Source organism: Podarcis tiliguerta (genome assembly GCF_965153285.1).
Source record: "Podarcis tiliguerta genome assembly, chromosome: 17".
Lineage (NCBI taxonomy): Eukaryota > Metazoa > Chordata > Lepidosauria > Squamata > Lacertidae > Podarcis > Podarcis tiliguerta.
The window spans coordinates 39001891-39015147 of NC_139550.1; the positions used below are offsets into that span (position 1 = coordinate 39001891).

The window sequence follows — 13257 nt, forward strand, 5'->3', positions numbered from 1 at the left end:
CGTCACCCCGGGCACAGTTTTGCAGATGCACAAGGCAGTTGTGAGCTGTTGTGTCCTTTTCAGCCCCCTTCCAGCTGGAGGGCGCTTGAGAAGGACACAAACAGCCCACTGAGCCCTGCCAGCCCAACGCCTTTCTTTCGAGTCTCACCAAGTGCTGCTGGCCTCACAGGGTGCCATGCATGCACCCCTCAAAGCCAGCTGGCCAGAGGGTGGGGATCGGTCCGGAGGTGTGCCCCCATCCCCAAGGTGTGCCCCGCCCCCATGGTGCACTGTGAGTGCCCTGGCACACACTTGCCTGCCCAGTGGGGAACGCTCTGCCACTGCAACAGGAAGATAATATGGGGGAGGAGAAGCAAAGTATAGTTCTGGGTGGGTGAGCTGAGCCCAGGGGTGGGTCTGCTATGAAACTTTTTTTGCACTTGGGCAAAAAAAATGAGAGGCACAAATACAAGATGGGTGACACCTGGCTTGAGAGCAGTACATGTGAAAAGGATCTAGGAGTCTTGGTTGACCACAAACTTGACATGAGCCAACAGTGTGACGCGGCAGCTAAAAAAGCCAATGCAATTCTGGGCTGCATCAATAGGAGTATAGCATCTAGATCAAGGGAAGTAATAGTGCCACTGTATTCTGCTCTGGTCAGACCTCACCTGGAGTACTGTGTCCAGTTCTGGGCACCACAGTTCAAGAAGGACACTGACAAACTGGAACGTGTCCAGAGGAGGGCAACCAAAATGGTCAAAGGCCTGGAAATGATGCCTTCTGAGGAACGGCTAAGGGAGCTGGGCATGTTTAGCCCGGAGAAGAGGAGGTTAAGGGGTGATATGATAGCCATGTTCAAATATATAAAAGGATGTCACATAGAGGAGGGAGAAAGGTTGTTTTCTGCTGCTCCAGAGAAGCGGACACGGAGCAATGGATCCAAACTACAAGAAAGAAGATTCCACCTAAACATTAGGAAGAACTTCCTGACAGTAAGAGCTGTTCGACAGTGGAATTTGCTGCCAAGGCGTGTGGTGGAGTCTCCTTCTTTGGAGGTCTTTAAGCAGAGGCTTGACAACCATATGTCAGGAGTGCTCTGATGGTGTTTCCTGCTTGGCAGGGGGTTGGACTCGATGGCCCTTGTGGTCTCTTCCAACTCTAGGATTCTATGATTCTATGATTAATGAAGCTTAAGCTTCAGGCCCCCTAATCCTGGAGGGCTCCAGTAGAGACTTTAGCCCACATTGTCTAGGAGAACCAATTTGAGTGGCACAACTCAAATCTTTCTATGATGCATCATGCATGAATGTAACAGTTGTCTAATTTTCATCCCCTGCCCCATAACTTGAAAACTATAAGGCATAGGCAAGAAAACTATAAGGCATAAGGATTTTTTATTCACACTTTGACATGTGAGATAATACAGTAATTTTATTCAAAATTTGAGATGCAATAGTTGTTTTTTAAAAGAACAACCCGTTGTAGAAGAGAACAGTGGTTACCCAGACCTTGTTTCTGGTTGCAAAGGGACCTCCATTATATCACAAACTTCAGGACCCCCGAAATGTAGGTCTGCCACTGGCTGTGTCACACACCTCTGAAGAAAAATAGCAGTATATCTTAATGCCAGGGGTCCAGCAATTGGGGCAGGGGACAAGTGAGAGGAAATCTCCTTGGGGGGGGGCATGCGCTCCCTTGACTCTCTTCTGGCACTGCCCATACTAAAAGACCCACTCCCTCCAGGCCCTTCTTCCTGCATGGTGACAGCTGTCCTCAAAATGGGGAACTCCTTGAGAAGACACCCTTTTTCCTGCTTATTACTTGCCAGGTGTGGTTTGCACAAAAGGAATATGATAATGATGATGAAGGTGGTGAGGATTATGGTAAGTTCATCAATATGGTGCATACAAGACTTGACAGAATAACATTCCTCCTTCAGGAGGAGGGGAGGGTATTAACTGGATGGATGGATGGATGGATGTAAGTCAGATTTTGCAATCAGCAGATTTTGCAATCTAAACTTTAACATTGTCTATCAAAGGAGACACAAGGGTAATGAGACAAACAAATGCAGTTACATGTTGTCAGAGCTGGCTCCAGGTCCCAGCTCACAGAGGACCAACGCTAGCCGGTAGTAATGTACAAAGGTCTTTATTGAAGTGCAGTTTCCATTTTCAAGCCGGAGCGCCCCAGCTCTACGTCTAGGGTTTAGATCGGCGAAGCTCCATCTGAATCTCCGCCCCCTGTACACCAGTTTAAGATTCTAGCCTTACTCCACCTCTTCCGTCTCTCCTTTCTCCTCTGGGTCCTGCTACCCCCCGGGGTCCCTTCCTTCCTGGATTCTTCTGACGCAGACGTTGACCCCCCTGACTCCTCCCGCTCTTTTCGGCGGGCTTTGGGACCTGGCTCCCTATCCGGGCTGCCAACTGTGCCGCCCTCCTGTACATTTGAACTTGGCGCGCGCGCCCAGCCTTCAACCTTCCTCTCGACCATTTCCTCGCTCCCCGATGGAGGCGTGGCCAATCCTGACTCATGTCCTCCCGCTGGCAGTGCGCCGCCTGATCCCGATGCCTGGGACTCCTCCCCCCTACTGCACTCTGGTGTGGACGCTGGTCCTGATTTCCAACTGCTGCTCTCTGAGTCCCCTCTGGCCCCTTCTTCCTGGGGTGTCCCCCTAGGCACCCCCCTTGCCCTGACCATGGGAGCCCCTTTCTGTGAATCTTCCGATTCGCTGGAAAGACTCAGAGACCTCGGACCGCTGTCATCGCTAACATTTCCTTCGGACTCCTCCCCCTCGCTCTCTATTTCCTCCCTTTCCTGTGCCTCTGCTCCCGAACCCCTGACACATGTACTTAAGTATTGTTTCAGTTGTGGTAAGAACACAGAGGGTCTCTCAAGATATTTGTTTCTTTTTATATTTTTTTCAAAATACTCACTATTTACTGTGAAACAAATGACTCACCGTGTCCTTACCACAACTGAAACAATGCTTAAGTGTGGGATAATCAACATCATATAACCAACATGTGGGATAATCAACATCATATAACCAACATGCCTAAGTCTAATTAATGCACGAAGGGGTTAATGTTATAGAGTAAGCTGCTCTGCCAGGCTTAGCTAGTTTATTCCCCTTCACCATGGAAGGAAGGTAATAAAACCTATTGTTCCCTCCCAGTCTACCTGAGAAGCTAAGGGTGTGAAGAGGTCTGGGCTGGTTGCTCTAAGCTTAAAACACATGACTCTTACAAGCCTTTAATGTCTTCCTATACCAATAATTTAGGCACTTTCACCACTGTAACTAAGCAAAGTTCTACTGCCTGTGTTTTCTGAATGCTGTATAGAAAAGCACATGAACCCGACCTTTGGAGAGTTTGTAAGTAAACCATTTTTTAATTTATCAAATGTGTGGTCTTTCCTTATGCTAGGAGAAAAGGGGACTATTTTGGAAAGAATTTGGGCATATTTTAAAGGTCTAACAGCCTAGATTTCCATGCTTTAATTTGCTGGATGTTTTGTGGTTTTAAATCTCTGCTATGGTTCTTTCACCAAATTGTACCAACAGTAAGTCACCACAAAGGAGAACACAAAAGACAAACACATGGGCGAGGTGTCGCTGCCCCTCCCCTAGCTAGGCTCTGCAATGGCATTTCCTGGAGGAGTCCTACCCTACTTCCTGATGATGATGCCCTGCAAGGGCTTTTTCTCAAAGAATGACCTAGCTAAGCCTGGCAGGACCGCTTACTCTGTGGCATTAACCCCTTCATGCATTTATCAGACTTAGACATGTTGGTTATGTGAGGCTGGTAATTAGAAAGAAAGAAAGAGACTTGCTGCTGGGAGGGAGAGGAAAGTGCACAGCGGCAGCACGAAAAGGGTGGGTGGCAGCGGGGATGCTTTGCCTCAGGTACCAGAATGTCTCCTGCTGGCCCTGCTTTGGGTATGAACATTGCTGTGAACCCCTTCAACTGAGCCCAGAAATGAACTGTCAGCAAATGCACTGTTTTTGTGCACTCTGCTTTGATATTAGTACATAATACACACAAATAATTTTAGGAGTAGTGGACTTACAAAAAAGGAATGTCTAAAGGGAAATTAAATGTGAAAATTTATTGTGAGTGATGACTAAGTACTTAATGGTAGTAATTCACAGAACAGTCTTCATGACACAGACATTGTGGCATTGGCAAGCCAATTACAAATATAATGCACTTAAAAAAAAAATGTTTCCATCAAGTCCACAAGTAATTGCACTGAACCTCTTGATAAAGTGTAATAATTCTGCAATTCCACACTGTAGCCTGTCTTTGAAGTTTATTTTCTTTGAGTGTCCTTCCTAGAACAAACTTCAAAGGGAGACTGCAACATGAAACTTCACACACATGCACACAGAGACACACACATCCAGGATAATACTTTGTGCATCTGATAAAGCAGATTAATTCATAATAATACATAATATTAGTTGTTATTGTATTAGTTGTTAAGATGAATCAATACACCTTGTTTTTACGTACCAGAAAACTGCATCAGCAAACTCCTAAGGATAAAATGGTAGAGAGCTAGAGAACCATGCCTCTTCCATTGTTCGAAAAAGGCTGATGTCCCTCTAGATACACTTTAGTGGGAAAGGAGAAACACATAGACTTAGGCTTCTAATGGGCTGAGATGAGCACTACCAAACGAGAAGGTGGGCAGATGACATAATTGTAGTGACAGATGGCTCACCCCCTATTTAGGAAGGAAAGCAAGGGGCCATATTGGACCCTGGACACCTTCAAGAATCTGGTCTTGTGGGTGTGCTGATAAGTCTTGCCAGCTCCTGGAGAGGATTCTTTGGCAAGCCTTCTTGTTCAAAGGTTGTTCCAATGGCAAAAGCTAGGCTGCCTAGATCCATTTCATTTTGCTCTCCTCTCTGGGACACAAGGCAAACTTTCAGAGAACCTCTCAATTCCCAGCACAGGGCAACCTTCCCCAGCTCTGAAATACAAACTGTGCAGCAGGTACAGCTAGAAAGCACTTCAAAGTGGCCTGACCCTGGCTTAGGTGCCACTCATTCTTGCCTCAGCCCATACCTGCTTCTGGAATTGTGTGCATGTGCATAAATTAGCTCTGTTGCAGAAGAAACAAAACGACCCGACATGCAGAATAAACAAAGCGACCCGCCTCTCATGACGCGTTGCTCTAACTACTTTCTCTTTTCCCTCTCCCTCGAGACCAGCAGAGCCAAGGGCCCAGCCCCTTCCGTCTTTCCCTGTGACGTGGATCCCCCTCTCTCTGAAGCGCCCCTTCCTCCCCAGACTCACTGCTCCCTTCTCGGTCCTCTGAGGAGGACTCAGTGCTAATCAGTGGAGACCGCTCCCTGTACCCCCTGATTCTTTCCTCCCTTGCTGCCTGCAGTTCCCTGACATTAGTAATAATGCAGTGAAGGAGTATGGAAAAATTTGAAGGTTAAAAGATGCAAAATACATTAAGATATTAAGATAAAGATTAAGATAAGATAGAGGGAAAGGATTTGCTGATTAAACATTTGGATTGGAATACAGTGAAGGGAGGTGTGGGGAAGTCTGGGAAATAAGCAAATGCAAGATATATTATGAAAATGGAATTTTTATCTGTTTTTCTTTTTCTTTTTGTATTTTTGTATTTTTTTCTTTTCCTTTTTAATGTAAAAGTCTTAATAAAATTATTAAAACAAAAAATAATAATAAAACAGGGGTTTTTTTCAGGCAGAAATTGGCATGGAATCCAGATCCAGGAAGCCTTGTGGCCACTTTTTCTTCAAAATAAAAGTAGCCAGTTTAAGCACATTTTAAAGGTGGGTTGGTTGTGATGCGTCATTTGGAATATTCAGATGGTGAACAGACATGTGTGTAGAGTATCCCTTATCCTATGTGACTATGTGACTATGTGACCCTTAGTCACATAGGATAAGGAATACAGGAAGGCCACATTCTAGTCACATAGGATAAGGGATACTCTACACATGTGTTTTTTATTTTTATAGTTTTCAATTGTTTTTAACTGTTTTGTGTATTGTGGGGGAGGTTATTTGGCTGTTTCTGTTTTCACATAGTAATTTTGCTAGCACAGCAAATACAATGTAGGAGGCAGCAGTTACGGGCTACTAGTCTCGGCAGCCACAGCAGGCACAGTGATTCTCCAGCCGTTCCTCTTCACCCCTGGAGACTCACTCTATTGTCTCTCAAGACAGATGAATGCCAACAACAACAACAAAATTGGCTTTTTAATGGCTTTTGAATAAGCTTTGGTGGTTAGTTTTTAAACAAGCCCAGAGCATTCTGCTATTTGTCTTAATTGTTCTGTTGTAAATTGGTTTAAAAATAGGTTTTATGCCACCTTGGAAATTTAGTGTTGAAAGGCAGGATAAAACCATATTGAACAACTGGATAAATGTCTTCTGCTGGCCCCTTCCCTTCTCTCACCTCAAGCTGTGGGCTGGCTTGAGAGGCTTGCAATTGCTTTTTTGTGTGGCAGGTGCTTCTCAGGTGCCTTATTCTATAATCCTTGACACGCTTGCAGAAAGCTCCATTCAACTCAGTGAGTTACTTATGAGTAAGCATGCCCAAGATTATGCTCTTATAGTCTGATTGGGAACAAGGAGCTGCAAGGGTTATTCCTAGCAGCAGCCTGCATCTCAGTAATAGGAATAGTAGTCTGGGCATATGGGGGCAGTTTCAGCCTGCACTTGAAGGTGCCAGATGGTTGCAAAAAGCCTTTTTGGGGAGGCGTGCAGGCTGGCTATTTCAAATTCCAACCCAAAAGCACACTCTTGAATCACGTAGAGATGAACTGCACCCCCTCCCAAAAAAACCACCCAGAGAGGGGGCATGGGTGTAGCCAAGGGGCAGCGGCCCCCCTAAATCAAGTAAGTAAATAAAAATACCTAACTGACCAATCCTGCCACAGATAGCTTGGTTCTGTCCCCCTAACATAAAGCCTCCCCCCCCCCCATAAATCCTTGGTATTCCCATGGAGAGAGCCCTGTTATATTGTGGGAATATCCGTTATGAACAGATAGGAATTTGGCCAAGTATGTACTCTTACTGAACTGTATAGTTATTTTGACACAAATTTGGGGCTGTTCCCTTCACTGAACTGTAAAGATGTTTGGGCAAGACTCCTCGGGGGCAAATTAAATTGGTTTAATTTAGGGCTCATCCACCTTTTTGCTTGACCCATCTTTTGATCTCATTGTGCACCGATTAATTCCCCTGGACCTGAGACTTTTTCTTGCTGCTCCATTGCTGGGCCTTGTGAAAATCTGAGCGCACCTGCTGAACTGAAGCTCTGTTTAGTGAAATATCGCTTCGGATTTCCCACACACCTGATAAGATCCAATTCAGCAGGTAAGATTGAATTTTTGCAAGGCACAACTACGAAAGACAATAAGACCTGGGGAAATTTGATGGCACACAATGCGATCAAAAGACAGGTCAAGTGAAACTCTGGGCGAACCCTTGGTGTCTCCCTCATTGGTGCTAGTTAGGTGTTATGAGTTACACCCAGGCAGAGATCCATTTTCAACCCCTTTTCTACCAAGCACTTGGGGAATTATCACGGTCCCTAATTTAAAAGGGCACACACACATTTTTTTAAACAAAGCTACAATCAGTGATGGGGGGTTGCAGCTGCCCACCAACAGTAAGTTGTTCTGGGCAGCAGACTGAGCACCTGGTGACGGTCTCTCTGTTACTGTGAGATGCATAGTATTTCTGCTTATAGTAATCACCACACATAAGGAGACCAAATGTGAAGAAGTATAGGGTGGCTTTATACTGCTATACATTTGTGCGGGGGGGGGCGGGGGGCTAAATGATAGGATTTTAATTATTTGAAGTGAAATGTAGGTGGGTTCCCATGAGGCAAGACGCAGTCAACTACAATAACCTTTATTTAACTACATAACTGGGAAACAGGGGCAAAGCAACTGCTTATATACATTTCTGAAAACCTGGGCCACTCCCATTCCCAATGTGATTGGCTGTCTAAACTCCCAAACTACGAATCATGACTCAGAGTTCAAGGGCCAATGGCAGAGGTCCAAATCCTGAAATGTTCTGTGATTGGACTACATGTATTGAATCAGAACACAGGAGCTCAGAATCCTTAGTCCAGAGTCAAGCTCAGGCAAACACAGACCACTGAATACCCCAAGTATTGTAGGGACAACAGGAGGTTGGTGGAAAGGTACAGGCTAATTTTCCTTTCCAAGTCAGGGACTAACCTGGGATAGAGGCATTAACATGACAAAAGGTGTTGATGGCCCATCCAAAAGGAATCTTGAGCCTGGGCAGACAGAAGTTGCCATGGTGATGGGGTGTGTGTTTGAGGCGACACAAAAAGAGGGTCTTTTGAGCAATATGTGCTGGGAAGAAGGGCGAGATAAAAGACTAGGATCCATCTTTGGTAGGTTGGCTGAAGACTGGAGAGATGGCTTTGACTCCAGGGCTGCACTGCTGTGGTGAACAAGCCCCATTTGCCGTGTCTCAATTCTCCAAAGAACACAGGCCCTGTGTCAGTGCCTGGAACCCCATAGACTTCTGCTGTTGCTTGACAGAGAGTAGAGCTAGCGCCCAGCTTTTGTAACAATATTTAACAGATGGGGAATTTCAGCCAGTGCAGCTTTGCAATGACATAATCACAACTGCAGCTTTCGCCAGCCTGCTACCCTCCAGATGTTTTGAATAACAACTTTCCATCAGCCCAGCCTAGAAGGTACCCACCCGGCTGGCAAAGGCCGTATATGGAGCGGTATCTCAGTTCAGTTGCAGGAGGGCTGACTGGCGAAATGAAGGACTCAGGAGAATGAAGAAAGCAGAGAAATAAACACTGGAAGTTGGAAGGGAGGTGGTTGATCCTGGTAGACAAGTGCAGGGTGCATGTAGGGTACATAACTGTCACTGCACAGCTCTGCTCTCTTCTCTTTTTCATGCCTGGCATCCCAGTCCCCCAGGTCGCTTTCCCCTGGTGACTCCCTCCCCACTAGGCACTGGAGAGCTGCAGCAACTTCCTCCAGGCTGTGTGTCACACTGAGCCACTTTTGTGCCTGCTGGAGGTGGCCCTTGACCTATTTGAGGCATGAGGAACATGACTCACACGCGTGGGGATTCCAAACAAAGCAAGTGAGGAAGAGATTAAGGGCTGAGTGCAGCCGCCTCCAGCCTCATGACTTTGTGATATCTTCCCTGCCAATCCCACCTTGCTTTCCTTTCAGTTCACTCCAGACAAAAAGGACTTAAATTGGTGTGGGTGGGTGAGAGAGAGAATTTTCTCTTTAAGCACAAATCTGCCACAGCAGAGCGTATGCTATCACCACCCAGGGCAGGTCTGTGACACGCAGGACACACAGGAGCAAGGGCGAAGAGGGAGCCCAGTGGGGCTTTGCCAGCCCTCCCTCATGTGCCAGAGCCCAGCAGAGGAGAGGGACAGCACCATTGCTGCCTACTCTCCTCTCCCGCCCCTGGGCCAGGCCTGACCCGGAGTGGAGCTGCGGCCAGCTGGTGGCACTGGGCCATCACACAAGGAAGCTGCTTCCACCGGAGCCAGGCCCTGGAGGCCCTGCCTAGGCACGGCTTCCTGCCCCACAGCTCTAGCCTTGATGAGGGAGCCTGTTGTGGGGGCGCCTGGTTGTGCCCTCTCAAAAAATGCATCCAGGGCCATGACCCCTGCAGCCCCTCCAGGCTACGCCACTGCAAACCTGATACTCTTTTCCCATGTGCCAGGGAGGTGACAGTGCCAAGCAGACTCTGTGTAAACATATTTCATCTGTAATCCACGCTCTTCCTACTCCTTGTATCACATTCTCCTCCTACCTGCCCATACTGTTTGCCTAGGTACTCCTGATAAGTGAGGGCCCACCAAACTAGAAATGATATTATTCGTGTATTTAAGGTTTGTCGGGTGAGCACCCACTCTCCCCTGAATTGGATCAGGATTGTGGGGAAGCAAAGTGTTAAATTCTGCCACAGTCCTGATATACCACACCTATCTGAAAAAGCAAAACAAGTAGACATATAAGGTCCAGAATTGTCTATTTGCTTTTTACACCCTTGAATAACATCCAAGATGCTTCATAGAGGTGCAGAATTCACCTTGCGGCACTTCAGAGTGGGATATTGATATATCTTCCCCCTTTCTTTGAAAAGGACCCTTATGGCTAAGAATAATTCAACACAGGGATGAGTGGAACCCATGTGTAGAACACATGAACAGGTTTTTCAGTGCAAGTACATATATTACACACATACTGAGAAACTGTACCCAATCTGAGTCTTCAAGAATCCACCCGAATGGAAGACTCCCAGAAGTGATGAGGACCATGCAGATTTTGTGCTAATTCTACACTGAAACACTTTATACAAAATAATTCTGTAATATGCAAAACCCCCACAAAAAACTCACAAATTTTAAAAATAGCTTTTCCTACATAGGTTCCTACATTCCCACTCACTTTATGTTCAAGATCAGTGCTGTTTCTAGAAAAAGAGGTGCCAGAACTCACCATGAACACCTCCCTCGTTCTCTTACCAGGGCAATGGCGCCTACCTGAAAGGTAGAACTGAGTTTCGGTGAGTTCCAGCTGAGAAAAAGCTGTTTAATATCAAATGTATTTGTCATACATAGCTCCAGTGGATGGTGGGGTGCCACAATTCTCAGGTGTGGTGTAGTGGTTAGAGTGTTCGACCAGGAACTGAGAGACCAGGGTTCAGATCCTCACTCAGCCATGAAACTCCCTGGGTGACCTTGGGGCAGTCGCCTTTTTTTAGCTTAATCTAACTTACAGGGATAAAATGCAAGGATAAAATGGGGAAGGGAAGGACCATGTATGCCATCTAGACTCCTTGGAGCAAAGGTGAGATATAAATGTAACAATAAAATAAACTTTTAAAATGGTGGTCTCACTGACCTGTGGACACTGACCAAAATCTTCCAATAAAGGTACTGCACTGACCAAAATCTTCCAATAAAGGTACTGCATTTGTCTCCTTCGTCTTGTACTTGCGTGGAGAGGGGTGAAGCAGTGACACACCTTTGAGAGTTGGAAGTTGATATTTTTCAGAAAGAATGTGGCATGTGCCTTGGCTTGCTTGCATGAGCCTGGAGCAAGACGTGCTGCAGCATGAGGCGGAAGAGCAAACTGCATCCCAGATCTGGTGTTTGGAGGCAAGTCCTTCCGCCACATCATGATTCGGCCTGCCCTTGCGTGGAGCACACTTGTCCAGACTTTTAAGAAGCTAGCAAACCACCTGGGATCCCGAGTTCAGGCTTGTGCAGAGAGGTGGGGACAGCCACCTTCGCTTGCCCCAGGCCTTGGAGGACGAAGGCGGCAGAGGAGCCCTGCCAAACCTATGCTGTCATGGCAAGAACGCCCCATGCCAGAACACCCCAGCTGACCACAGACTTAATGGACAAAATGCCCCTGCCCGTCCTTATGCACTGCAAGGCTTCGATAGTGTTACTGTGTACCTAGATCAGATGAGGTGGTGACATCTCATGAACAAGACTCCTGCCCCAGGTCTCAGACAAGCTCTGCACAGGTCTGCCTGAGTTTCTCAAACACCTGGGTGTAAAGGAGGTTCTGGTGATAGCAGCCGTATCCTAGTCTGACCTGATAAATTGCTGCCCAGGGACCTTATGGTGAAGGGCAGCAATAAATCAAATGAAGGAAAACCACAAATATAGACTTGTTCCCCTTTAACACGACTGAGTTGAAGTCATGCACTGTAGCAGTGGGGCAAGACAAATAGGACATAAAAAGCTTCACTGCACTTTTCTTGTTTCTTCACTTGGATGCAATGCGCAAAGATTCCTCTAAAGGAGAACCTTTCCCACCTCGAGGAAAAAAATGCCCTTTTTGTTTTTCTTTCATTGGTATGCATTTGAGCTCAAACTTTCCCTATCAAAGTGACTCAGTGTCAGTTGGTGACAACTGTGCACCAGAGTTTAAGCAGGATGTTGACAAGCTGGAAGGTGTGCAGAGGAGGGCAACCAAGATGATCAAGGGTCTGGAAACCAAGCCTGATGAGGAACAGTTGGAGGAGCTGGATATGTTTAGCCTGGAAAAGAGGAGATTGAGAGGAGATATGATAGCCATCTTCCAATATCTTGAGGTCTGTCACATGGAACAAGCTTGTTTTCTCATGCTCTGGAGGGCAGGATTTGAAACAATGGCTTCAAGCTGCAAGAAATGAGATTCCAACTAAACATCAGGAAAAACTTTCTGACAGTAAGAGCTGTTCCACAGTGGAATGGTCTCCCTTGGAAGGTGGTGGACTCTTCTTCCTTGGAGGTTTTTAAGCAGAGGCTGGATGGCCACCTGTCATGGATGCTTTAGTTGAGATTCCTGCATTGCAGGGGGTTGGACTAAATGACCCTTGGGGTCGCTTCCAACTCTACAATTCTATAGGCAAGCCAGGCGTTCCCCATCTTATATTCGTGCAGCTGGTTGTAGACAAAGCTTCTGAAATATGAGAGGTCCTTAAAAACAATGAATGGGTGGCACATCATCCAGACAGCTACTGTGTCACTTGGGCATCTGATTGGTGCACCTCCAGGAGAAGGAAGAGAGCAGTGGAGGGAAATAAGGCTACTGGCCTGACAACATGCCTCTCCCCACCTCCCCTGGGTGTCAGGCTCAAGACCGATTGTGAGTCCGGCTTGTGTTCCTTTTTTTAAAAAAAGGTTCACAGTACTTTTCCATGTACAAAATGCTTCATAGTTGCTTTATGCTCATTGCTTCTGTATTGGATGTTCATAAAACACAAGTTGTGCGGTCGTCTTTATCACTGTGACAAAGCTTTTTCGACTTACTTAGCTTGACATTTGTTCTGCCCTCCTGGGTTCTATTTAGAAGCTGCAGGCACCCAGACCAGATAGTAGACGAGAATGCCCACCAGCAGGAGAGATAGCATGGCTATAGAAGAAGCAGCTACAACTACAGCTGTGCAGGATTCTGAAAGTGAGAAGAAATGTAAGAGAAGAGGAAAGCAGGGAGGCAGGGCAGGCAATGTCCCTAAACATCAGCAAAGGCAAACTAAATCAGCAGTGGGGAGCCTGTGGCCCTGCAGATGTTGCTGAAATGCATCTCCCATCAACCCCAGCCAGCATGACCAAGAGAGAAGGTTGATGGGAGGTGTAGTCCAACAACATCTGGAGGGCCAAAGGTTCCCCAAGGGAGAGAAAAAACACAAACATTCATCATATTGCCCAACTTAGGCCAAGGTTCTCCGGAACATTAATGAGCAAATCGAA

The 13257-nt window shown here is 46.5% G+C and overlaps 2 protein-coding genes across 4 annotated transcripts in view; one reads left to right on the forward strand and one right to left on the reverse strand.

Moving 5' to 3' along the window:
- The window catches only part of SHFL (shiftless antiviral inhibitor of ribosomal frameshifting), a 320289-nt gene that overhangs the window by 156827 nt on the left and 150205 nt on the right, over positions 1–13257 (forward strand). The window lies entirely within an intron of this gene.
- LOC310668132 (intercellular adhesion molecule 2-like) overlaps positions 1–13257 on the reverse strand; it is a 200882-nt gene that overhangs the window by 153913 nt on the left and 33712 nt on the right. Inside the window, exons 6-7 of one of the 3 annotated variants that reach the window (XM_083421122.1) lie at positions 12817–12958; positions 7880–12062 (exon numbers count right to left, since the gene is read on the reverse strand). In XM_083421122.1, the coding sequence (XP_083277248.1) occupies positions 12849–12958 (110 nt within the window). In that variant the 3' untranslated portion in view covers positions 7880–12062; positions 12817–12848. Of the gene's footprint in view, positions 1–7879; positions 12959–13257 lie in introns of those variants that run through there. The other 2 variants (XM_083421123.1, XM_083421121.1) reach the window with 2 other exon arrangements.